General features: G+C 36.0%; 2 protein-coding genes across 3 annotated transcripts in view; both read left to right on the plus strand.

Moving 5' to 3' along the window:
- The first annotated feature begins 323 nt into the window (after positions 1–323).
- LOC137241977 (putative nuclease HARBI1) lies at positions 324–3,425 on the plus strand. Its single transcript, XM_067769351.1, has 6 exons — positions 324–635; positions 693–962; positions 1,463–1,640; positions 1,713–1,851; positions 1,927–2,071; positions 2,882–3,425. The coding sequence occupies exons 1-6, from the start codon at positions 448–450 to the stop codon at positions 3,108–3,110; spliced, it is 1,149 nt and encodes a 382-aa protein (XP_067625452.1). The 5' UTR covers positions 324–447; the 3' UTR covers positions 3,111–3,425.
- A 13,709-nt stretch (positions 3,426–17,134) lies between these two features.
- Positions 17,135–27,366, plus strand: part of LOC137239284 (uncharacterized) — a 92,519-nt gene continuing 82,287 nt past the window's right edge. For both annotated transcript variants that reach the window (XM_067764385.1, XM_067764386.1), the window contains exon 1: positions 17,135–18,413. In XM_067764385.1, the coding sequence (XP_067620486.1) occupies positions 17,654–18,413 (760 nt within the window). In that variant the 5' untranslated portion in view covers positions 17,135–17,653. The remainder of the gene's footprint in view (positions 18,414–27,366) is intronic.

Below are 27,366 nucleotides of genomic sequence, written 5' to 3' on the forward strand. Positions count from 1 at the left end.
AACAATCACATGGAAATGCAAATATCTCTTGACAGCCCCAAAATTGTTTACCTCCGCTTTCGGATTCGCGTCCTTTGATATCCCTCTTGATATTTTTGGACGTGTATTAAGAGTGTCATGTTGTCGTATAGAATTACCAATTATATTATAGTTTGTTATATTTCTGTTATGATATCAAAACCAAAATAAAAATGTGAGAGCAGTGAGAATTTTATAATTTTTTAAACGTCATTTCGGCTCTCACCGGTTTTACCTTGTAATATTTATACCATGCTTTATAGTATCATTCTACAAATCAATCAGTCTGGCAATATTAAAGCTATTGCAAAAGTGCCGTTAGATTTGCATGTTCGAACAAAGTTTTCACTTGTATTGTTTAATGCAAAATTATACAAAAATAAAAAACTTCCGTACGGAAATATACGTTAACTGAAAACATACAAAAAAATGGATTTGGCGACTTGCCTTTTCGCTGGACTAACAACCCAACAATTGCAGGACAAACAGTACAGTTGGTTGGATGGTCGTTTCGTTGGACCAACTCAGCATAAATTGTTTCCTAAAGAAGTGATTAGATTTGTGAGACGCAAGGAATTACGTGACTTACCAAATCCTTTCAATATTCCAGATGAATAGTAAGTATATGGTTGACGATTTATCATAGAGATGATTAGCAATCTATTTCTTCACAGTTTCAAACGTTCCTTCAACATGGACAAGCTACTCTTCCAGGACTTTCTACTCACGCTTTGTCTACGCACATATTATCGTCCTGAAGTGGACACTAAGTCGTTGCCTTTTGATTTACGTGTGCTGGTCGCATTATCTTTTTTAAGGCATGGCCATATCGAGGCATTAATTCCCTTGGATGCTTTTAAAGTGTGGTCAGCAAAAACACTGCTATTTTGCGTACCTCAAATATGCCAGACAATAGTAAATTTTATGAGTCCTGATTTTATTGTGTGAGTATAGCCATCCATCTGTATTGAAATGTGCTTTTGAACGATCGCTTCATATTTCATTTCTTAACAACCTGAGATGAATGTAACAAATATTAAGTCGTATTAAAACTGCGTAGTGTCAGAAACTTAATTTTAACCAGCAATTATATTCACGTACTTAACCCCTCTTAGGTAAGTTAGATAGGCATATTAAAGTAAAAACTTGCAAATTATATCGCAAGAAAAAAGTTTGTAGTTCAACAGTAAAATATAGATAAATCCCATACGATATTGGACTTGGAGGAAATTTTACATGGGTGAGCGGTGTTTCATATTATCCGGCTAAAGTGGCTACATTTTAACACAGGAGCTTGCTTGATAGTCAGACTGTCGTAAAGAGCACAAATATAGTTCATGGAGAATCTTGTTTAATAGGGTGAAAGGGAAAACTTATATTGAAAACAGTTATTTTTAAGTAATGTATTTCCGAGATAAAGATTTTTGAACAATATCCTTTTCAGATTTCCTTCAAATAGCAGTGAAACCGTGGGTATCAAACATGGTTTTCATTCACGTTATACCATACCAAATGTTGTGGGAATTATGGATTGCTTTCATATTAGACTATCCAAAATAGATGTATCACAAGAAAAGGCTTACAAATGTCGGCATGGCAATTTGGCTATTAATGTACAAGTGGTAAATTAAATTAATAATGTTTTCTTCACTAAATAATTGATAAAGTAACCGCCGTTTTACACCTTTCTATAGATCTGCGATCATAACTCTCGTTTTATAGATGTAAATCCGCGGGCATCTGGTGGTACAAGCGATATTTTTGTGTGGAACCGTAGTCACATAAAGGGTGTAATGAAGAACCTTTTCGTTAAGGAGCCAGCCTGGCTTATAGGTAACCTGTTATTCATTAAAACCAATTCCGTTTAGCTCAAGGCGAATATATAACTAAACATTCTATTAATTTCAGCTGATCGTGGTTATAAATTAGATGATATTCTAATAAATCCATATCGAAACCCGAATTCCAGCTCTGAGCAGCGGCTTAATGATGTATTTGAAAAAATGCTTACACAATTAGATGTCACTGTTGTTATGCTTAAATCGCGCTTTCGGTATGTCAATGATATACGCAGGACTTTCGAGTGTTCGAATGGTTTTAAAGAGGCAAAATTTTTTCATATACATATGTTATTATATTTGTCCAGTTCCACACCAAAAACTTTAAATTTTCAAAGTTTGAAAAAAAAATTCCTTTTAATGCAACGCAATGATTTTTAAAACAAACTTTTTATAAGGGAACCAAATGCAATCAAGCCATCAGCCACAACTGTTGCAAATTCATTTCAAATAAAAATTTAAAATTCCACAGTTTTTTTTATGATTCTAGTAATCGTCCTATCTTTTGATTTTGAGTTTTTATTAACTTTCCACAAAGTTTGAAGCCTAGATTTATACTGCCGTCCGAATAAAAAACATTCTAACTGAAATTGATATATTGAACATGGTGTGCTTGATAATGTGCATAATTGTAATTGCTTATACGCGAAACTGACTAAATAATTTTCTAAAAAAGGATACCCACATTCTATATAAAGATGGCAGTAAACGCCATTTAAAACTTGAGCAAGAGAGTGTATACGAATTTATGTCTTTTACCAGAAAAAATTAGTACTGAATTTGTTATCTTATCGTTGTTCCCAACGAAAAATAGCACGCTTTAAATTCCCATGAAAGACTAACCGTTTCGTAATTGAGAACTGACACCGCTCTTTATTTACGCGAGCAACAAAACCGTTAGTCTTTCAACCGAATAATGCAACATGTTAGTTTTCCTTGGATCCGATAATATATCGCATGTTTAACGCATTGCCTCTGTCTTTTTCGTTTTTAATTATCAATAATGTTTATATGCATTTTTATAGTTGCCTTAATACGATATTACCCTACAATCATCAGACAGCAGCGAATATTGTTACTTCTTGCGCAACAATACATAACTACATGCTGTCGAAAGATTATGCCATGGAAGATCATCTAATGTCAAAAGTACCAAGACGTAAATCATTACCAAATGCAACTTTTGAAGACGAATGGTCAAGTGGTTATGAAAGTCGTGAATATATTAAGAATTATTTAAATAGTATTAACTAGGGTAGTGATGATAAATTATTGCATTTTCTATATTTTTAACTCCTTTTCCAAGCATACATAGTGTAGTGCAACAATTTTTATTTTAGTGCATTAACGTTTCAAAATTTATTTTTTGGTCTACCTTTTAATTATCACGCACGTCCTTTATGGGTGGAATTGTCTCTTTTATAGATTGTCATTTGTATGTCCTTATTTATTGAAATATTTTTTTTTCGTCATACATTACAGAACATTAAAAAAATGTTTTTTTTTTTAAGTTAAGATCGATTTTGATTTTTAATAAAGTACCATATTGGCAAGCATGTTATCAACAAATATTAATTTTGAAATTATTTTAGTCTACAAAGATCTTTGCATAGTTCGTAACCAACCTATTTAAATCAAATAACTGGAGATCAATTCACGTTCTATGAAGTGATGAAGTGAAAAAAAATAATTCATTCATTAATGGAAGTAGTAAATATTTTCAACTTTTCAATAAGAAAAGAAGAAAAGGCCCAATATTCGCCTTTTGATTTCTTTTAATTCTCATCTCCCTTTCGCGACTGCATCGCATTCCATCAGGATGTGTTCTGCAGTCTCATCTTCGCGATCACAGAATCGACAGAGGCTACTAGACGATATATGTACCTAGTTTATCCATGTGGCTCTTTAGCGTGCAGTGACCTGTGAGTATGCCTGTAAAAATTCTAAGGCTGCTTTTTGGGAGCTTAATCATGGCTTTATATCGCTTATTCTCCTCTCCTGGACTTTCTCACCAGTGTTGTTCTCTGAGGCACGCTTCTTTTTGCCTGAACTCTTCCCTTATTGTGTGTGACACTATCGGTATGATGGGCTCGGGTCCTATTGGCTTTTCCGCCGCCGCCAACCTGGCAAGCTCGTTACCATCTACTCCTCTGTGTCCGGTTACCCAGGCTAAACGGATGGTGTTATTGGCCCCTAGACTGCTTAACCTCTACGCACTCAAGGACTGTTGATGATTTAATCTCAACTGAAGGTAGTGCCTTGAGCGCAACCTGACTGTCGCTGAGTATAGCGATTCCCTCGTTTGTATATCCCCGCTGTAAATTTATCTCTGCACACCGGCTCGTGGCGAAAACTTCGGCTTGGAAGATGCTCGGACATTTTCCGATTGGTATGGACATTTTGGTCCGGGGGCCGAATATCTCCGCTTTTATTCCCTCCGGTGTCTTCGAGCCATCGGTGTACCATGTTATAGTGTGTTCCTGGTGAAGCGCTTCAATTCTGGAGGTGTCCTATGTACACTTGTTCCCTTGCTCTTCTCAAACTTAATTAGCTTCCTCGTCTCATCGCTGGGAAGTTGGATGAGTGCAATCTGCTCCTTCAGCTGCGCCATATTCCGTGACTGTATCACTTTGCCTCTTCCGCATCCCTCGTTAGCTATGTTTACTGAAGTACTCCTGGCTGACTGCTCAATTATTATGTGTAGAGGCGTTAACTTAAGGGAACGTACCCAAACTACGTGACCTATTTTCTGCAACTTTTTATCCCCCTCCCCCCCTCGGTGACCCCCGGTAGTATATTTTAAGACCTCCCCCTTTAATTTTCACGTAGTAGTTCATAAATGATTTTAAATTATTTTTTGCTAACTTAAGAAAAAATTATTTGATTTATATTTGTTTTTATTAATTCGGTACCCGAAGCGTTACGCGAAGCGTGCGTGCATACATATAATTTAAGAAAAAATGATATTAAGAAGAAAAAATGTATTTAAAAACATATTCAAACAACAACTTAATTTATAAAGCCTTTCTTTTTTATGTTTTTTTTTTCATCTAATTCAACTTTAACGAATACACTTCCAGCATCAAGCCACTGGGATACATCGTAGATTATGGGAGTAGTAGCATCAGGAGTTTTCTCAGACGTGATTATTTTTCCTCGTCGACAGCCTCTATGTCTATCCACTCCGCGCTTTGCTCCACGATACATAAGCTCTCTTTTGGTCTCCTGTAGAGGACCTGCAGAGGTCGCCCGCGAGACACGTCGTGCACTGCATTACCGTGTACGTTTTTCTGATGATTTTCTGAAATTTTTGGCGCGAAATAAACTCCACAAAAAATGGAAGATGTTCTACAGATTATTGACTACGTGACAAAGTCTCAATCCCTCCCCTACCCCTGTGACCAGGTGTAATACCTAAAGAAACCCGCTCCATCCTAAAGGGGTCACGTAATTTGGGTACGCTCCCTAAACAGCACCTCTATTGCCGCCGTCGGCCATGTTCGCATAGCTCCCATCCATGGATGAGTCCTCTTCCCCATTCCTCTCCCGGGGAATGACGGGTGAAGGTTGCACAGGGAGCAGTTATCGGCATACAATAGTCCGTCCTGTCAAGGATAAAGTCGAAGGCTAGAGTGTCCAAAGTCAGAAAGCCCATAGCCCATATCAGTGGATCCCTAGTAAATAATAAACAACTTTTAAAAGAATTTTTGGGCATTTAGCATCTCTTTAGCCTCATTCTTATGGCTCTTCCTCTTCTCCATCTTTTTATATAACTCTCATTCTCCTTCCTCTCGGTCTCCCCCTCTCCCTCCGCCTTTCCTCTCCTCTCCCTTTCTTTTCCCTCTTCCTTCCGCTTTTCCGTTCCGTTTTTCTTCTTCTTTCCTTCCCCTTCTTTTCGTTCTCTTTTTCCTTCCCCTTTCCCTTTCCCTTTTCGTTCTTTCCTTCCCCTTTTCCTTTTCGTTCTTTCCTTCCCATTTTTTTTCTTCCCTTCCTTCTCCTTTACATCTACGCCCCCCTCTCCTTCCCTTCCATCTTTTTATCCCTCTCCTTCTCAGTCTCCCTCATTCGCCCTCCCGATCTCTTCTCCATTTCCCTTTCCCTATACTTTTTAATTTTCGTTTCCGTTCCCTTTTCCTTCTCCTACGCCTTCTTACTCTCCCTATTCCTATGCTTTTTCTACCCTTATGTGTATTCTTGTATCTATTCTTATTCGTCGGATAGGGACCATTCCCAAGAAGTGGGTTTACCTCGAGTGGCATGCATCACTACTATATATATATTATGCTAGCCTTTACCCGTGGCCTCGCCCGCAAGGAGAAAATAAAATACATGGACTATTCACATTATCCTGCTTATCAAGTTATTTGTTTTAAAAAAATTGTTTTTCTAATATATTTAATTTTTGTAATAGAGTAAAAAAATAACTAAATGAGCTGATAACCTGATAGGATCCCTAATTTATGGAAATTATCCAGAAAAAGCCACGAAATGACCCCGACGGTATCGCGGACGGATCCCGAAAACGATCCAGAAATGCTCCCGGAAGGGTCTCCAAATGGTCCCAGGACAATCCCAAAAAAGTTCCGGAATGACAACGACGCGATTCTAGACTGATCCAGATAATCAAACAGAACTGATCCCTGTAGGGTACCCAAATGATCCCGGAATAGTGTCGAGAAAGTTGCGAAATGACCCTGACGGGCTCCCGCATGGACCCCAAGCACCATCCGGGAAAGGTCCCTAAATTACCCCGACGTGATCCCGGACGGATCCCGAAAATTATCCAGAAATGATGCCTGAAGGACACCGAGAATGTCCCGAAATAACCCCGACGTGATCCCAGATGGATCCCAAAAACTATCCAGAAATAATGCCTGCAGAATACCGAGAATGTCACGAAATAACCCCGACCGGATTCCAGATGGGTCCCGAAAACCATCCAAAAATGATCCCGGAGGAATCCCCAAATAACCCTGACATAGTCCCGAAAAAGTCCCAAAATAACCCCGACAGGATCCCAGACGGATTCGGAAAACCATCCAGACGGGATAAGAAGTATCCTATGCCCGTCTCCTGGTTCTAAGCTACCTCTCGTACTAATTTTCAGCCAAAACGGTTCATCCGTTCTTGAGTTATAGTGTAACTAACACCACTTTCTTTTAAAGCGGAGTCATTGGTGCCGTTTGTCAAATCGCTGTAGTCATATCCCTAACGTAATCAGCTGTTTATGGTGACGACGGTAAACCAAAAACCAGTTTGTTGGCCACCATACGGTTACGACCTTAGCGGCACCAAAAATCTATTGCATTGATTCCCATAAGGTTGGTCGAATCAGCTGTTATAAGGTTACAAATACGGTTACCGATAAGGCACCAATGTCTGCAGCTTTATATATACAGATTTTTCACGGGCAAATTCAAAATTTTTCACGGTGAAAAAATATTCGTTAAATGAAAAAAATTTGACAATAACGCCCCGATTCTAGTGTGGTAACAACATTCTTCACCACGGTAACGAAATCATGTGGAAACTTTTACACCCTTTTGGTATTCTATCCGCGAAAGTAGCCGGATAATTTTTTACCCACAAAAGTAGGTGGTTACATCGAAATAACCACCCAACAGCTGTTGTTTAGAAAAAGGCAAAACTGAAAAATATAGATTTGTAAGCGCAAATAAGTAAAGATAATAGTAAAAAAGTGTTGCCTCTTGCTATATATTTGTTTACATTATGTTCTTTTACAGAATAAATTACAATATAACTATGTAAAATCTTATGCATGCATGTACATATATACACATCGTCTCGTTTATTCGTTAACCTCGTATCTACGAGTGACACATTTTCGGTAAAGCCATGGCGGAACCATACAAGGTGGCAGCCTACAATACCTACAAACATAAATAAAAATTGCATGTACTTTGTTTTTGTAAATTCGATGGACGAATGTCAAAATCTTACTGCGCCGGAAGTTGATGTATCAAATCAAATAAAAAAGTTTATATTCAGCTGTCGCATGCTGCCACTTTGTATCGTTGCGCCATGGATAAAGGGAAGAAACCCAACTTTTAAATTTCACCACAGACATTGGTGAGTTCTTCGGTGATGACAGCGTTTCCACTTTGGCCAGAATCGCGAATAAAAGAACTGGTAACGATTTTCGGGTACATAATGTTCTGGGTAGTATTTTACCGGTAACGCTCAGAATCCGCCCGTTAATATCACTTCTTTTTGAAACTGAATCGCATATCAGATGAAGTGGTGAAAAATGCTTTCACTTCACAACTTCATAGAACGTGAATTGACCCCCCCTGGGCAATGGTTACAGCTAAAATAACTGTATGAAAGGAAAGGCAAAGCGAATTCAACCAATTCGCCGTGCAGAAGAATGTCAACCCGAAAGAAAATTTTAATAGATTTCGATTAACTGACATATTAAAGTACGCGGCGCTGTATGGAAAATAATCAAGAAGAAGTCATCAGCTGTTAGGATAACAACACCTGGTACAGAATTCACCTTGATTATCTTCCATAAAACGCCTTGTACAACAATTTGTCAGAAATCAATGAAAATTTTCTTTGGACTTGGCATTCTTCTGTACGGCGAATTGGTTGTATACGCTTCGCCCACACCTGATATGGATTCGCCTTGGCAAGTCAAAAGAAAGCAAGGCGAATCTATACCAGGTGGTAGCAAAGCGAATTCAATCAATTCGCCGTACAGATGAATGTCAAGTCAAAAGAAAATTTTCATAGATTTCGATTAACTGACATTTTGTTGTACAAGGCTTTGTATGGAAAATTGTCAAGAAGAAACAATCAGCTGATGGGATAACACCACCTATAATGAATTCACCTTGAAAGAAAGGTAGCATTTATTTTGATTTACTGCCATGGACCAAGACCAGTCCTATACCGTACCATGGTATAAATATTACAAGGTAAAACCGGTGAGAGCCGAAATGACGTTTAAAAAATTTTTAAAATTCTCACCGCTCTCACATTTTTAACAAACTGTAATATATTTGGTAATTCTATACGACAGCATAACACTCTTAATACACGCCCAAAAATATCAAGAGGAGTATCAAAAGACGCGTTTTGGATCCAGGATCGCGAATCCGAAAGCGGAGGTAAAAAATTTTGGGTCTTTCAAGAGATATTTCCAAAAAAAAATTTTTTAATTTCCATGTGGTTGTTGTAATTTTGATGATTTTGTGGTACCCACAAAAAAATTTTGTGAACATAAGTGTTTTCCGCGGATATAGTTTTGGTCTCCAAACCATTGTTGGACCCACCCAAGGTAATTTTTTATAAGCGCGGCCAAAGGACGCCAATGCAGAAAGGCGTTCTGCGTAAAAATATTATGGACCCACCCTCGGTTTCGGAGCACTCCGAGGTCGTTTTCGGTTTTTCGTTAATATCTTTTGAACGATCTAAAATTTTATTTTCTGCCTTCGGATTATTGTTGTCGAGGTCAATACGAGTCTTTTGAACCTCACGGTATTTTTGAATGCGTGTTACCAGTGTCATGCTGTCGAATATAATTACCATATATTTTATCCAAAACCGAATTTTTTATTGGTGGAAATAACCAGAAAATAAGAAATATCAACGGTCAACCGCATTCCAGAATTTTCAATTCAAGAATTGTATTGTGGTTTCCCGCAAAAGGAAGCATCAGGCCACGATCCTCTTCTGAGGAATTTTCTTCAACAAATTGTTTAGAAATGTATCAGCGTATGCGCGACGAGAACCCGACTTACCGCCAAGGTGTACGGAAGAGATACATATCTACTAATAATAACAATTTGGTGTGATATATATCTGAGGAAATTAAGGTATAGCTTTCCATCCAATTCGAAGGCTACGTATCGTAGATTCGTTTTTTCACGAACTGGCTCACCTAAATACATGTTTTGTACCGACCCAAAAATTTAGCTGCTGATTCGGACGAACTTCTGGTGCCAAGGTAATACCGAGGCACAATCAATACCATTTATACAAATTTTCTTAAATATTTTTGATGGATAGGCCAACACACTAGCTCTTCACCACGTCGGCAGACTTTGACCGTTCAGCCGGTAAATTCAGCCTCCACGAACTATCATACTCCAACTGGACGATGATGTTTAGCTAAGCTGCGAAGAGCTATAGCGTTTTTGCTGGCGTGGGCAAGTTATGGGAGGATCTCCACTGTATTCGAAGAAGCAGGTGGGGGAAGACTTTGATCTCGCTTGGTGCCACCTGTTGGCGTCAGTTATCGCGAAACAGGGTTAGCTGGAGTGACTTGTTACGCAACGACCAGCATCTCCTAAACGGTTAAGCGCCAATTAAAAAATGTATCTTCCAACCGCGAGTAAAAGGACCAAAACAAACAAAGGAATATCTCCAAGATCATTATTTTCCGCAGTAGCAAGAACACCTGAGACGGTGATCTCTTATAAAGTGAAGTTTCAGCATATTTAAGGGTTAAAGACGTATCAACGAAGTGAAGAAGGATGAATGAAAAATCAGTAGGGGTTGTCTCCAACATTCGCTTCTTAATTAGGAGAGGTTAAGAAGTACCTAAGGCCTTTTCTTTTGTCCCTTTGCAAAAATAGCACGTGGCATCCATTATATTGGTAACTAATTTTTTTTTGCCATATATGTACATAAAAACCGATTTCAAAACTTCGAAATATTTTTTCACTTATTTCATAAGCATTTTGTTTTTTGGCATTAAAAAAAATGAAATGTTTTGTGTTTACTTTGGTTTGGCATTTCAACAAATTTTAAGAGAGTGATTTTAAAATTTTTTTAAAAATCAAAAAACCATTATGGCCGCCAAGAAGAGTAAATGGTTTTACCTGGTAATATTTATACCATGATACCGTACCAGGTGTTGTTATCTGCTCCTGATTGCTTATCCTGATTATTTTCCATACAGCGCTTTGTACTTAAATATGTCAGTTAATCGAAATGAATTAAAATTCGCCTTGGACTTGACATTCTTCCACACTGTTAATTTGGTTGAATTCACCTTGTATAGATTCGCCTCGACCATGACGTTGCAAGAAAAAATATCAAGAAGTAGTCAGCTGAAGGTATAACACTCCCTGGCACTGAATTCACATTGGAAAACACCTCAATTTGGCTTTGATTTCGACTTATTACCGCGTCATATGAGAAAAATTGATTCACGCGTCTGCATTTAGTGTGCAGATCGTACGAGAACTCAATAATTTTTTTATTTTCCCCTTGTGAGCCAAACTTTAGTTGTTTTTAATTTGAAAATAGCCGTTTTTTTTCACGCGCGTATACGTTTACGTTTGCGCGTGAAAAAAAACGCCTATCCTCGCTTAGATAATGCTTAGGAGACCCATGGGCCGGCAACTAGCTACAGCACAGGGTGTACTGAAAAGCGGAGACACAACCCTCTGTTGTATTTCTGTGTATAACATATAGCAGAGTCAGTTGTGATAAATAGTGGACGCGCATAGAATACATCGAATTAGTGCAGAGGGTGAAACATGGACACATATTTCAGTTACATCTGAGTATAATGCGTATTGAAATTTAGTAGGACACATTTTATGCGCAGCAATTTCAGAGGTGTATATAAAGTTTGTCGCTTAGCAGTCCATATAAAGTTTAAGGGTAAACGTATATAGAAGTAAAAAAAAAACAGCTAATATGAGAAAATCCTTTTTGATGTCATAAGAAATAAAACTTCATTTGCCAACGTATAGCCCCTGGTACAGTTACCAGGTAGAAGCATTAGCGAAAATGCAACCCTCCCGTGTATTTTGTTGTTGCCGATTGTACATAAACTGTCAATCGTTCTTTCAATTTTTTCTGTCAAAAGTGATGGAAGAAGAAAAATGTCACATGTAATTTTCGTCAACAAAGCCAAAACAAAAAAAGAAAAAAAAAACTTTTTTAAAAATAAGCTTTTATTATTTTGGTTAATAAAATTAACTAAAAAGTAAACAATAAATTGACTAAAGAAATATAACACTTTATAAGTTCATTGTAAGCTTAAACGATAATTAGGCTTTTTCGTCTGCGACAAAAAAAATCTATATTGTACATAATTATATATTTTTAACATTAAAACATTACACCTAAATTATTAAATCTTACAGTTTATACACAGTCCTAATTCTTCTAATAAAAAACGTGTTAAATTTTGATGGTATAATTAAGAACATTTAGGATCTCATTTTCTTGCTATCGCAATGTAACACGCTTTTATTAGAACAATTAGGACTGTGATATAAACTGTAAGATTTAATAATTTAGGTGTAATGTTTTAATGTTAAAAATATATAATTATGTACAATATAGAATTTTTTTGTAGCAGACGAAAAAGCCTAATTATCGTTTAAGCTTACAATGAACTTATAAAGTGTTATATTTCTTTAGAGTCAATTTATTGTTTACTTTTTAGTTAATTTTATTAACCAAAATAATAAAAGATTATTTTTAAAAAAGTTTTTTTTTTTCTTTAATTTTATTTTTTACTTTTTAGTTCGTTTTATTAACAAGTAATAGAAGCTTGTTCTTAGAAAAGCTATAAATATAAGTAAAGGAGGTGAAACAAAAACACATAATTCAGTTACATCTGCGTATAATGCGGATTTGAATTTATTAGTACACATTTTATGCGCAGCAACTTCAGCGGTGTATTCAAAGTTTAAAGCATAGTAAATATAAGTATTGAAGTCATGAGCCTGGGTATTCGCGCAATTTTAGTGATGTAAATTGCATGGCGCCAGCGCCAATGCGGTGCCAGCTCAATGGTAGCTCATTGACGAAATGACTCCAAGCGAATTTTTGACGCTACTTAGTAGTGAGTGCGTAGTACATTTTACTTGCGCTATTGAGTGAAACGACTTTTGTGTGTCAGGCACGAGTTTGGTGTTATTGGCGCTACTGGCAATGATGACACTGAGCTGTTGACGGTAGCGCTGGTAGTTCAGATTTTAAATCAGAGAAAGAATTGATGACCCGTGTAAATTATTATGGCTTTGGCCGTGTAAATTATTATGGTGTATTTGTATATTTTAGATTTAATGCACAATTAATATATGTGTGTTTGAGCGGCCAAATAATAACAGTAGTATTGCTAAAGTGCTGCTTAGTTGATGGAATGTCGCTAATTTCCTAGCGATGATCAGCAGATTGTCAATATTTCGTTCAACGGACGCGCGAAATTGCCACATCTGATCAAATTTTCCAAGATTTTCCATTCTTGATTTAACTTAAGCTGTTATGCCAATATTTTTCAGCCAGCTTTTTTCAAATAGGTAATTTTTCCAAAAGCAAAATAAATTACAGAAAAGATTACAGAGTTAAACAGCCTTAAAAAAGAGGGTTGTGTCTCCGCTTTTCGCAACCGTTGAGATTCACCACGCGTGACACGCGTGATTCACCTCGTCCAAATGTCACAATCCACGGATAGGTACCGGCGGGTTTGTATGGGACTTAGGCTGTTATGCCAAAGTAAATACAAATCTTTACCGATAACTGTGTTATCGATTAATTTATCGAATTCTAACAAAGTAATATTGCATTGTCATCAGAGTTATACATGTGTGCAAAATTTCAGCTCAATCGGACACCGGGAAGTGTATCAAATTTAACTTGCAAGATTCCATTACAGACAACAAAAGTGAAACTAAATAAAAGCTTATAAAAAGTTGGTTTGCTGATGAAGCTGGAGGAAAAAGGCATTTTTAATGGAAAATAAAGGTAATTAGCTGATTTTTAAATGATGTATATTTAATTTATTGTTATTATTTATTTACATATCGCAGCTGAATCACTTCTTCAACGTTTCCAGCGCATCAACTCTTGGTAATTCTATACGACAGCATGACACTGATAATATGCGTCCATATATATCGAGAGAGGTGTTAAAAGACGCGCATTGATCTCGAAAACAATAATCAGAAGGCGGAAGTAAAAGATTTTGTGTTGGACAAGAGATATTTGCAAAAGAAGTTGAAAATTTTCAATTGAAAATTTTCATGTGAGCGTTGTAATGTTGATGATATTCGTACCCACAAAAAAAATTGTGGACATAAGTGTTTTGCGCAGATATAGTTTTGGTCTCCAAACCGGTGTTGGAACCACCCAGATTAATATTTATAAGCGCGGCCGAAGGCCGCCAGCGCAAACATACTATGGATCCCACCCCGGTCTCGAAGCACTCCGGGGTCATTTTTCGGTTTTTTGGGAATATCTTTTGAACGAGCTAAAATTTTTCTTTTCCGCCTTTGGATTATTGTTATTGGATTTGGTGCTGCATGTTATCTTGCACTAAAAGAAATGGAATATGATAAGAAATTTATAGATTTTCTGTCGAAACGTTTATATGATCGCATCACTTCAAGATTATCACATGGTATATGTAATGGTGATCCAGAGCAAAGGTATAGTGGTTTATTAAATTTATCATTACTTATGGCCTTAAAAGATGTGGCGTTGTCTAGTGCCTCAGCATGTACTTCTGCATCACTGGAACCTACGTGCGATTGGAACTGATGAGGATTTGGCACATAGTTCAATAAGGTATACGAGTTTACCGTACTGAATTGTTTAGTTAATTTGAAAGTAATTTATTGTTAAATTTTTATAGATTTGGTATTGGTTGTTTTACCACCATTGAAGAGGTTGATTATATTACCGATACCTGCATCAAACATGTCGAACGTTTACGTGAAATGTCTCCATTATGGGAGATGGTGCTAGAACCAACTGATTTGAAAAATATCCAATGGTCGCAACATTAATTTTGTTTATGATATATAAATAAGGGACCGTTTTGTATTGTATGCATCTTTTAGTGTATGTATTTATATTCCAAAGCAGTTTAATGTAAAGTGAGATACAACTTTTTAGGAATTATATTGTTCCTACTTATCTGCCTAAGGTCGTTATTTTGTAGTATTAAAATTATATTGGGAAATGCTATTGCTAAATGTTTTTTGAGGTGGACCTTATTTTCAATACATGTATGTATGAGTGCTAACGTTACTATCTTCAAGAGATGTTGAAAATTTGGGATGAGATTGTATATAAAATGCTGAGTTAATAGTATGTTCATGAATAAGTACTGATTTATTTTAAAATTTCATGTATTTTGTAAAGTAAAAATTAAGTAATTTAGTAACCTAATAAATATCGAAGATACATATATACATAATAACGTTTAACGTTGGAAACTCGTCGTGTCGGTATTTGAGGTGCAGATTTCTTTGAAGAATATGTAGGTGCTCCATGTCTTTAGATGTAATTTTTTTTAAATAAAAAAAGCATGGGTGTGTTGAAAATTTCAAATGAGTCGCTATGCCACAGAACTTTCGGCTTCAGCGCCATTGCATGGTTGTTTTGATCCAATTTTTCTTTGGGCTCCTCTGTTCGGAACCGATTTTGCTTTCGGTTAAATTTTTGGATACTAGTTCAGTTGTAGTACTGACTTCAATTACGGTTCCGGGTTTTCCTTCTGGCTCTAGCCAGGAGGCTTATGTAGCAATTTCGGCTTTGGGTTGGATCTGGTATCGGTACCTGCTACGGTAAAAATTCGGCTTGGAATATTTCCGTTTTCAACTCCAGTATCAGTTATACTCCAGTTTTTTTCTTGGATGATATAAATAATCTAAAAGTAAATCTATAGCATGTAAAGCATAATTGTCTAGCAATATTGTCCCTTCGCAAACTGTTTGTGGCCCTGACAAGGGCCGCTTTTCGTAGGTATAATTGTTTAGCATTTTTTTCTCTTTGTTGACTAGTGGTGGCCTTTGTTTTGCGTATACTTGTATAGCATATTTTCGCTCTTTGTAAACTAATGGTGGCCCTGAAACTAGGAGAGGTTACTGCGTCTGGGTTTCACGGCTTATTAGTGGTACATCATGCATATCCGTTTGTGTGCTGCAGCTGTTCCGTGCGAAGTATTGACCTTTCGCTCCAAGGGTGTCACTTAAAAAAAAGCGAACATGTAGAAGGGACTTTATTATTTATCCTTCGTCCTTCCTTCACGTTGTAGCGGCGAAAGTATTGTCCGATATTTTGGTAGATAACTGTAGGAATGACCGTTGGGGGCGATGAGACAACTTCCGTTTTTCACAAACTCTTGATTAGCACTGCTAAGTCATACATAAAATTATATTATATTTTTTATCTTACAACATTCGGGAAACAATATTTAAATCAAAGACGGTAAATATAGCGATGGAGTGGAGTTGGGCATCAAATTTACTCTCTGAGCTCCCACAATAAGGTCACAGGCCTGAAAATGGAGCGAAAAAATTAAGCCATTTTAGGGAAGCTAACGCCACAAGCTTTTTCCCAATTTTTCCTCTTCCTTGATCTTGCGGGGTAATTCTTTACTTTAGCTCACAACTGCAAAAACTCGTGCAAAAATATCGGGAGAGGTGTCAAAAAAATGCGTTTTGGACTCAGGACGACGAATCCGAAAGCGAAAATTAAAAATTTTATTTGTCAAAAAATGTTCCCAAAAAACTGGAAAATGGCACCGGGGCGCTCCGAAACCGGGGGTGGAATCCATAGTATTTTTGCGCAGGTAATAGTCTAGTTGAGGGGTCGACTGCTAATACGCTACCAAAAATATATTCCAAAGGCGGAAAATAAAAATTTTAATTCGTTCAAAAGATATTAACGAAAAACCGAAAAAATACCCGCGGGTACCTCCAAAACCGGGGGTGGGATCCATAGTAATTTTGCGCAGAACACTTTTCTGCGTAGGCGGCCTTCGGCCGCGCTTATGAAAAATTACCATGGGAGACCAAATCTATATCCGCTCAAAACACTTTTACCCACAATTTTTTTTTTTGTGGGCACTCAACACCATCAAAATTACAACAGCCACATGAAAATTTTCAACATTGCAAATATATCTGGAAAGAAATAAAATTTTCAATTTCCGTTTTCTGATTCGTGGTCCTGGGTCCAAAGCGCGTCTTCTGACTCCTCTCCCGATATTTTTGGACGAGTTTTAGTAGTTGTGAGCTAAAGTAAAGAATTACCTAACATATTTTCACATCAAAAGTAAATAAACAAAAAATGTAAACATAAACAAAGTTTGACATTTTATGACCACCTTCGAATGAAAAAACATGTAAAATGCAACTCTGATGCTTTTACCTGGTTATTGTACCATGGTATAGCCCATGAGTAAGACAATTCTCAATACATGTGCATGGCAACTCTACATAAATATGAAACAAACGTCAAATGCCAAATTATAGATATTTGTCAAAAGAGAAAAGAATTTGACGCTGTTCACTGAAAAATTTTAGCACGTCTCGTGAAAAAAATTTTAAATTGTCGAAAAAAGTGGAAAAAATTGAGAAATAATATAAAATTTTATGTGCCTTTGCAAGTTAAAGTGGTATATTTGTATTTTCCATTGAATTTGTTAAAGAAAATGATGAAGCGCAAATGAAAAATGTAAAATTAGCAGGGACTCCTGCATTTACATATACAAAAAAATTCCAAGTATATAAAACGCCGTGCAAATTATATGAGAAAAGATCCCCAAGCAATTGGGGAACGAAGCGAAAAAATAAGCATTGGCAGCCGACATAGAAACGACATGAAGTGCCGAAAGCCGAACGTGAACAAGTGTTGAAAGCAAAAAAAAAAAATTAAATTAAAAAGTTTTTGCGAACGAAGTGTGTGTGCCAACAAACGACGACCGGCTATTTTGATAAAGGAAACGTGACGCGACAAAGTGACAGCGGCGTTGTGTTGAGTGTGCGCTATATATGGAGAAGTGTTGACACAACGCCATGTCACAAAATCAAAACAAACCACATTTGCAACAACAACTTGAACATCATCATTTACAACAGCAACAGCAACAACATCACCACCATCAACAACAGTTTTTGCACCACCACCATCAGCAGCAACAACAACGACAATGGCATCAACAATATCAACAACAACAGTTACATCAACATCAGCAACAACAACAACATGCGCAGTATGCTGCCGCTGCCGCAGCGCATGCACATGTTGCTTCTGTTGCCGCTACTGCGACAAGTATGAGGGTTGGTAACGGAATGCCCGGCATTTATGGAAATAGCTTGGCGAGAGGTGGTAGTGGTTGTTTATATGATACAAATAGAAGCCTTATTCCTAGCGGCGGCAGCGTTGGCGTCGGCTATGACCTTGATATGGCTGGTCATCATGTAGGTAGTAGGAGTTCTTCAATAACGGCTACATCTGCAACTCCGCTTGTTGGTGGAGGTGGCAGTGCTAGTTATATGCCGCCGCATATCAATATAAGCTCAGTCGGTAGTGGTATTTACAATGCCGGTATGCCTGGTATGTCTTCTGCTGCTACTGCCGCAGCCAGTGAAAGTGGTAGAAGAGCAAGTGCTGGTATGTGTGGTTTATATCCACCACAACTTCAGCCGCACCCATCATCGCAACAACAGCAGCGTCTTCAACAGCAAACACATTTGCCGCCTGAAAGAATAAAAATGGAACCACTCGAGAATATACTCACACCAACTATAGAAATGGATGAATTGATAATAAAGAGTAAGTATGTGTGTACATAATAGCTATTACCCGATACTTCGTATGTGTGGAACTTTCCTTGTATAAAGGGTCTTTTATTTTTGAACTGAATTTGGGATTCGACTGTTTAAAATAATATATGCATTAATATTGCAAATTACTCGGAAATTTTCAGAGCTAGCTACCTACTCGTCAGAGCTGTAAAACTGTGCAATCATTTGAAATTTTGGTAATTCTTTACTTTAGCTCACAACTGCTAAAACCTGACCAAAAACATCGGGAGAGATGTCAAAAGACGCGTTTTTATCCCAGGACCACGATTATTTCTGCCAAAATTTACTTCCAAAAAACCGAAAAATGGCCCCGGAGCGCTCCGAAATCAGGGGTTGGGATCCATAGTATTTTTGCGCAGAACATCTTTCTGCATTGGCGGCCTTCGGCCGCGCTTATAAAAAATTACCCTGGGTGGGCCCAACACCGGTATGGAGACAAAAACTATATCCCCGAAAAACACTTACCCACAGTTTTTCTTGTGGGTACGTCAAAATCATTAAAACAACAACAACCACATGCAAATTTTCAATTTTGTTTGCAAATATCTCTTTGAATTCCCGCTTTCGGATTCGTGATCCTGGGTCCAAAGCGCATCTTTTGACATCTCTACTGATATTTTTGAACTAGTTTTAGCAGTTGTGAGCTAAAGTAAATAATTGCCGAAATTTTAAATCATTGATTTAAGAATGCTTGCTCTTCATTCATTCATTCCTTGTTAAGGAATGTGGCTTAAAAGTTAACCCATTCTTCATTCAGTAGTGGAAAAAAAGAATGCACTCCTGAACTCATTCGAAGAAAGAATGAAGTGATTGAATGAGCATTCAAATGAATGCAGTCTTTGCTGAGTGTGCACACACTTTTCTAGTACCAATCAATTATGAAAAATGTACATGCACAAAACCCGCTCAAATATCACATGGTTGCATTTAATTAAAGCCACTTCAAAATATCTATATCTGTCCGTAATGACCAGTTTTTTCGATATTTAAATGGTAATAAAGCACAAAGAAGTTAATGACAAAAATTTCAACATCCCTGTTCCGAAAATTGTCATCGTTCTAAATAAGTGTTGCCAATGTCCCATATAAAAGGCTTGCATGAAAAAGTACTAATCTACATTTGAACGTCCTTAATTGTTGATTAAAAAATTGAAATTTATATATTATAAAAGGTCTTTTAAGTTCCTTCATATATTCTTCATAGCGGTTTATGGTTTTTGATTGATTGATTTATTAATTTAGTAATAATAGGATTACCAGTAATTACATTGATATTATTTACAAAATTTGGATATGCTATTTTCTTACAAAATCTATACATTTTCTCTTGAATGATTTAATATTTTGCTCTTGTTTGATGTCTTCGCTTAATGTATTGAATATTTTAAACCCTTTATAAAATATATTATTTTGCGATGATGTTTTGCTATACTTCTGTAATCTTATGTCTTTAACGTTTCTCAGTCCATATGGTTGCACTTCTCCAACATAGAGGACCTTCTCTGCTATGTAGTCTGGCATTTTTCCGATAGTAGTATGGTATACAAACGTAATTGTATTCAGATCTAGTCTCTGCCTTACATTCAACCATTTCAGTGTATCAAGCATCAGCTGTACGGATGTATATCTACCACATTTTAATATTATTCGCATATCTCTATTCTGTAGCTTTTGCATTCTATCAATTTGCGTTGTTACGAATACAGTATAGTGAACAATACTCAAAATGTGGTTTAAGTATTGTGTTATAAATTTTTATTGTATTTAGCACAGATAAGTTCTTTCTAATTTTTCTCAGGAAACCAAGTTTTTTTCCTATTTTTTGCACGCATTTTCCATGTGAGGAGAAAACTGAAGACCATTATCTATTATTACACCGATATTTCGATACTATCTTCACTGCTCCTATTAATTTCCATTAGTTTCGTTTTTTGCTCATTTAATTTAAGTTTATTCATTTTTAGCCATGTACTTATTTCGGTAATGTCTTGTGCTAATTTATTTTTACATTCTCTCGGAGTTTCACCTACCCTGTATATTAATGTGTCATCGGCATATAACATGACTTCGCTGCATTTTACCACATTGCCTATATCGTTTATATATATTATGAATAATAATGATCCAAGAATTGAGCCTTGCGGGACTCCTGTGTTCACATTTAGGTAGTCGGATTCATACCCTTTCACTATTGTGCGCTGCGTTCTATTTGTTAGGTAGGACCTAAACCAGTTTAGTTCACTATTTTGAACTCCCTACATATATAACTTTTGCAATAGTATATCTCTGTCTATTGTTTCAAAAGCTCTCTTAAAGTCTAGAAAAAGGGACATGATTTTTTTATTTTCATATCTTTTCCACTCACTACATAGTTTACAGCTGTTTCACACGAGTATTTCTTTCTGAACCCCGATTGGTATTTCATACACAATTTATTCGATTCAAAATAGTTTTCTAACTGTATTATGACAGTTTTTCAAGAACTTTCTCTAACGTCTTTAATGAGTTTATGGGTCTGAACTCATCACAGTTTACTGCCTTATTAATTTTTTCAAGTGGACTAATCATAGTTTCTTTCCATATATCAGGAAACACTCCTTGCATGAGGCACTCATTTACTATTTTCAATAGGGAATCACCAACTATATTCCAGTTATCTAATATCATTTTGGGTTTAACTCTTACATAATCTATTATTTTTTAAGGATTTGCATATATTTTTCAATTCTTCTAAACTTATTTTCCTAAATTTGAAAATGGCCGGAGCTTTTGTGGTTTTATCTACATATTGCACATGGTCAATCGAATCTCTTATGTTCTGTACACTTTGAACAAAAAATTTATTGAACTCATTAGACAAGGTCGTTTCATCACAGTATTTTTTATCGTTAAATATCACATAGTCAATTTGCTTTTTGTTCTGTTTTAATACAAATTTTTTGATCTCATTCCACATTTGTTTTTGATCTTTCGCTTCTACAATTCTTTTGTTTACGTAGTACTTTTTTGCTTTAATAACTTCCTTATTGTAATTGTTTCTTGCACTTTTGTAATTTATCCAGTTCTGGGTTGTACCTATTCTTTTAGTTTCTTGATACAGATCAGATTTCATCTTCCTTAGACTCCGGAGATGGTTGTTGTACCAATCATTTATTTTTTTCCCGCATGGAATAACTTTCTTCTTCATAAACATCTGTATTGTATTTTCGAAGCTTTCGTCGAATAATTTAGCACCACTGTGCACATCATCACTTGACAAGGTTAGGTTTTGCCTGCCTAACTCGTGAGCAAATTTGTCTTTATCATATTTATAATATATTATTTCTTCAAATGTTGTACTACGCTCAGTTTTCTTAAAGTTTAAAGTTTTAGGTAACTATTTACCCTCACGTCTATTGCTTGAATGTTACTAATTATATAGTCTATTAGAGTTTTCGAGTAACTGGTTACGCGGGTATGTTCTTTCACTTGTTGCTTTAGACCATTGTCATTCAAAAAACTTTCTATATTTCTTTTATACGTTCCTCGCTTATTCCAGTCAATGTTAAAATCTCCTGCTATTATTATATTGCCTGGCCACTCCATTATTTCTTCAATTGTCAAATACTGTATCTATACTGGTTTGTGAGTTTGCAATTTGCAATGGCAATATCCTATTTTTCTTTATTTTCTAAGAAAAATATTCTTCTAAACACAATAGTTTGTAATTACAGTCATTTAAAATAGGCTCTATAGGTAGTTTTAGCTTTTTTGATAGCAAAGAAAATTAACTTTGAATACAAATCTGTTCAAGTAAGATATAATTCAACCTACAAATGCAATGCAAATAGGAGAGAGAGACTAATGTTCCTTCTCAATCACTCGGGTCCTATATTTATATTACGTCAAACACTGTCAAAACATCAGCTGTAAAAAACTGTAGTCCGATGGAGCCAGTCAATCTCTTTGTGGTAAGGGAAATTAATAACCTCTGAAGAGTTTCTCCCAATGAAAAAATTTTTTTTGTGGCACATATGAAGGAAAACTGGGAACATGACTCAGGTGAATATAAAAAGCCTGAATCGCTGTAGGACGATGCCATGGAATTAGACATATATTTATCGAAATTCTCGGAATTAGGAAGCTCCAACGAAATCGCCGATAGACCTATGTACTTTGATGTATTTACATTTAAATGACTTAAACTCAAGTATCTGTTTTTGTTATACTATCGACTAAAAATATCCACAATTTACTCTATTTGGTCAATGCACAATTTGTTCATTTACAAAAGTCCTTTTACTAAAATAGCAAAATAAGTAGGACATATGTATATGTAGAACCATTTTGACATATAGCAAGAAAGAAATAGATTGTCTTTGCGAAGTTTAAGAGAAACTGAAAAGAAAGAAACATTTACTGGCATATTGCGATGATTTAAGGCAACTGCAGTTTCACCGTGTGATTCGCGGTTCGAATCTCGGCGAAACCTTTGATAACATTCGAAATTGACTAATGAGGATTATGTGGCGGTTTTCGAAATGTTAAAATCGCAGTATGCCTGTAAATGTTTCTTTCTTTTCAAAAATAATGATTGAATATTCAATTATTATAAGCCGGTGTTAAGCTCATGAATTCTTAAATATTAAACTACTTGAATAATTAGAAGAGGCTATTATTTCTATTAATAAAATTTACACCTTTTTTGCACCCAACTCTTAAATTGATTTAACATATCTGATGACAATGAAAGTGTACAAAAAAATTACCTTGGAGAAAAAGTATTTAGTACTGAATGAGAAAAAAAGTGTGCATTCATTAAAGATTGGGAATGGTTCCTACATTCACACTCTATATTGAATTATATTTTACCATTCAAAAACACACACACTTTGGCTTTGAGTTAAAGTATTTTGAGCCATTCAGGAATGGAGATTTATAATATGCAACCAAAAAATCACAATTTTTCAAAAGAATGCTGAGAGAATTCACACTCAATTGATTCAATCTTTTTACAGCTCTGCTGCTCGTGCGCAAGCAACATGCAGTTGATCGCGAGAAAGACAATTCGTAATACATAATTGTCTTACAGAGATTTTGTTTCAACAAAAAAGGGCCGGTACGTAGAGCATTCTTGTACTATCGAGCTCAACGCTATTACAATTTATTTGTTCATGTTTTCGGAAAAGTGAAGATTATACACTATTAAGCTTCTTATATTTGCCATAGTGTGCAAGAACTAAAAAGGTTCGTCAAATAAAACTATCGTCAACTGATTTGAGGACATTCATTCACACTGCCAAAGTTTAAAAGGCGAGAAAATGTACCTTTTTACTTTTACGTATTGCCTTTATATTGGAATCGAACACAAAATGTGAAGTCAATCAAAATTTAATCGGTCCCGAGATGGTCGGGCTTGTACCTTAAGAGAATTTCACATTTCAATATTAGCTCCGTCCCCCAGCGGGTTAGGGGCTTAGATTATATCCGCGGCAGGTATGCCTTTCGTAAGAGGCGACTAAAATACCCAAATGATTCGTGGACTTGTGTAGCGCAACCATCGTAAATATAAACTTCTCCAACCCTACCGTGGCGAATCCTTTTTTTTTTAGCAGCCGAGGCACTGGCGACAACAAGTTTCTCATGGAGCTAGGAGGTGGGAGGCGAGATGGCCTAGAAGGTTTAATGGGCAGAGCAATAAAAATACGTCTTTTATCTTGAAACGAAGTCACCATTAGTAAAGCATACAAAAATAAAAAATGTTTGACACGGCTTACTTCCGAAGTGATATGCGTCGTTGTCCTTTTTAATTTTTACTAAAAATTGGCGGGACGTGACCTACACGTTTTATATCGACTCCAAACGAAAGCTACTAGGCAGCTGGATTTTCACTGAGAAGGTTTTCAATGCAGAACCAACCACAACCAGTGCTGGCGCTCACATATTTTTCTTAGTACGAAAAACCGGACCAAAATGCATTTGAGAGTACCAAAATAATAGTGTCGGTTTTTTTTTATACTTGTGAAGATATCTGTGATTTTTTTTTAAAGAACTGAACCAAAATTATTATTTCGGATGTCTCGGGCGTTTTTCTGTAACTCGATTCAAATGAAAATGCGATTTTAAAGCTGTCAAATTCATAAATTTTTTCAAACGCGACAGAATTTTCTTTCGAATCCAGTTACATTATTAAACCCTGGAAAAAAGTATAACGTAACGTAACGCACTTCTGTTGGAATTGACAAACATTGCTTATGTTTTAAACCCATTTTGAGACCAATACTTGATATTATTATATCAGATGTGTCCATTACTCTGTTAAAAACATCCTCAATATTAGATTCTCTGTTATGCTTCCTGCTATGAGCTCGTTTGAAATTCTTGTAGTCCTTATTTCGGGCTTCAGAAGCTTCTTCCCCTAAAACACCAACAACAACGTTTGCAATCATATCATGTATAATAACATCCTTCTGCAATTCAACAATTCTCTTTGCTGTGTGGTTTCACAAAGCTTGTAGTGACAACTCAATTCTGTTCTCAGAAATAGAGATGTATCTTTAGATGGTCTACATTGAGACTTCATTTCCCTTACATCATTATATGGTGGCCAGATATCGGCACCACTTGATTTGGATTCTAAACGCATATTTGTGTATACGCTCTTAGTAATATTATTGTTCAACAAAAAGGCTAAAGCTTTTTCAGTGGTTTTTGCTTGGATTGAACTTTCAAACAATTTTCGAACTTTTCTTGGTTGCTCAATATTTTTTAAAACAAAACTTATGACTGAATAAAAATCTTTGTTTCCACTTCTACTTGCTGACTGGCGACAGGCTATTAACAACAATTCTGGGCTATGTTTTTGATGCGAGTTAATTTTTGAAACTTCACGTCGTTTAGATCGAGAAGATTTGTCATCAAATTTAAGACTCGGACGACCAGGGCGAGGGCGAGAACCATGCTCTTGTATTACACAATCTTCAATTTCCAGTTTAGGGATATTAAAACTGGAATTCAACCATTATGCATGCTTTTGTTCGAATCGAGATTTTATTCTACATTCAGCGCTATATTTCACATTCCGCTTACCATTTAGAGAGTTAATTGATAGTTTCAGTCTAGAAAGAAACTTATTGTCCACTTTGGAAATTTTTTTTTTTTTTTTCTGAAAAATATAGTTCATGACTAAATTAATATCTTTTAAATTATCTAACTGCTGAAGAATTTCCCCTTTAGTAAATTCTGCCATATTAACTAACGTAAATGTACTTAATCGAAAGAAACCAAATCACGAATATTTAAAAAAAATATGCTAAAAAAGCTGAGTTCAATGAAATGTATATTTATAAATAGGGACTTCTTTAAATCGCTTTTTACTATTTTTTATCGTAATGAACAGTGTTAATAAGAAAAAGAAGAGAAACGTTAAATATTTACTATTTTAGGCAATGAAAAATTCAGTGTCAACACCCCACCTGTAAATTTTAAATCCAACGCTCTTAATCAGATTGAAATTGTGACTTTAATAATTAAGCAATTGCTATAATATTTTACGAACAGTTGCCTTAGTTTTTATATATTTTGGCTAATAACACGAAAAATTAAAATCCCAACAATGACTTTTGGCCGTTTTTGACCCCTTCCTGGCCACTGTGCATAGGTCTGAAATGAATTTCGAGCCTCCCTAATTTTGTTAGAAAATTTTATATCCCATTCCGAATCCGAATTTGACATTTATTTTCATGTATTTTATTTGTGAGAGCCCGCTATTCGGATTGGGATATACAATTTTTTAACAAAATTAGGGAGGCTCGAAATTCATTTCAGACCTATGGTCCCATGGACAATATTACTCAGTATGACCCATAGATTCAGAAACTGGATGTGCCTTCTCAACAATAAATTTGACCCACCCTAATGTACATATTAAGCAGGCGAGGCTCTGGCGACCCCAAGTTCCCGCCCAGAAGGTTTAACGTGCTCATGTTAATCGAGGAGTTTCTCTATCGTTAAAACAACCACAACAACAACATTTTGATTGTTCATAACTCAAAAAGTAATAAAGATATCGATCTCCGCTTTCTACCAATTTCTAGAACAATCTTTCATTCAGAATAAATCGTTAAAAAGTAACTTTTTTCGAGTTTGGGGGTCTTTTTTCGCGGAGCGTCACATGAATGTATTTTAACGCGACTACAATTTAAGCACACTTCCTCTAGAATTTCTTCTGATTTTTCACAGATTTTTGCTACTTTTTTAGTACTTCACTTGTGCAATGTGCGGAAGAAAGGCAAACACGACATACATACATATCTAACAAAGATGTTGAAAGTAAAAGTAAGAATAAGTACAATGGGTTGAGAAAAAGTAGGAAAAAGAGAGTGTCGGGAAGAGTAAGACTACTAGCGTTTTATTTTCTGAAAAAAATTGTGGGCTAAATAAATGGTAAAACCTTAATAGAGTTACTCCTACCCTTGAAAAGTGTCAACTTTTATGTGCATGAAAAGAACATAAATGGCTTCCCCGTGTATCAGCTGATTCTCACAAGCGCGTTGTCAATAATAATAAAAATTCATTAGCAATTATTGCCTTCATTTAAATTTTCTTCGGTAAAAATACGATCACTGGTTTGCCACACCGTCATTTTATGCAGGGTAAAAGTGTAACGCTTTTGTGTTGCGAGAGGGTAACAATTTTCACAAAAGAACGTAAGGTTGTGTTATCCACAATGTAAATAATTTTTGATTGTCATTTGAAAATAAAATTCTAAATTCTAAGGCCCGAACACATTCGACTTCTGCGTCGTTTTGGCGATGGTGTCACTTTGAAATAACGCATGGGGAGTTTTGCCTGCCAAGATGAACGCAAGAAAACTTGATTAGTTTTATTGATCAAATTTTAAAAATAACAAATTTTTCCCAACGAATATGGAGAGACCATGA

Source organism: Eurosta solidaginis, chromosome 2, assembly GCF_040869045.1.
Source record: "Eurosta solidaginis isolate ZX-2024a chromosome 2, ASM4086904v1, whole genome shotgun sequence".
NCBI lineage: Eukaryota > Metazoa > Arthropoda > Insecta > Diptera > Tephritidae > Eurosta > Eurosta solidaginis.

Excerpts from the sequence above, each read along its gene's own strand:
- LOC137241977 (XM_067769351.1), top strand. The coding sequence starts at position 448 with ATGGATTTGGCGACTTGCCTTTTCGCTGGACTAACAACCCAACAATTG. Across the intron at positions 963-1,462 it reads ATGAGTCCTGATTTTATTGT|ATTTCCTTCAAATAGCAGTG; the intron begins GTGAGTATAGCC and ends TATCCTTTTCAG. Across the intron at positions 1,852-1,926 it reads GGAGCCAGCCTGGCTTATAG|CTGATCGTGGTTATAAATTA; the intron begins GTAACCTGTTAT and ends TATTAATTTCAG.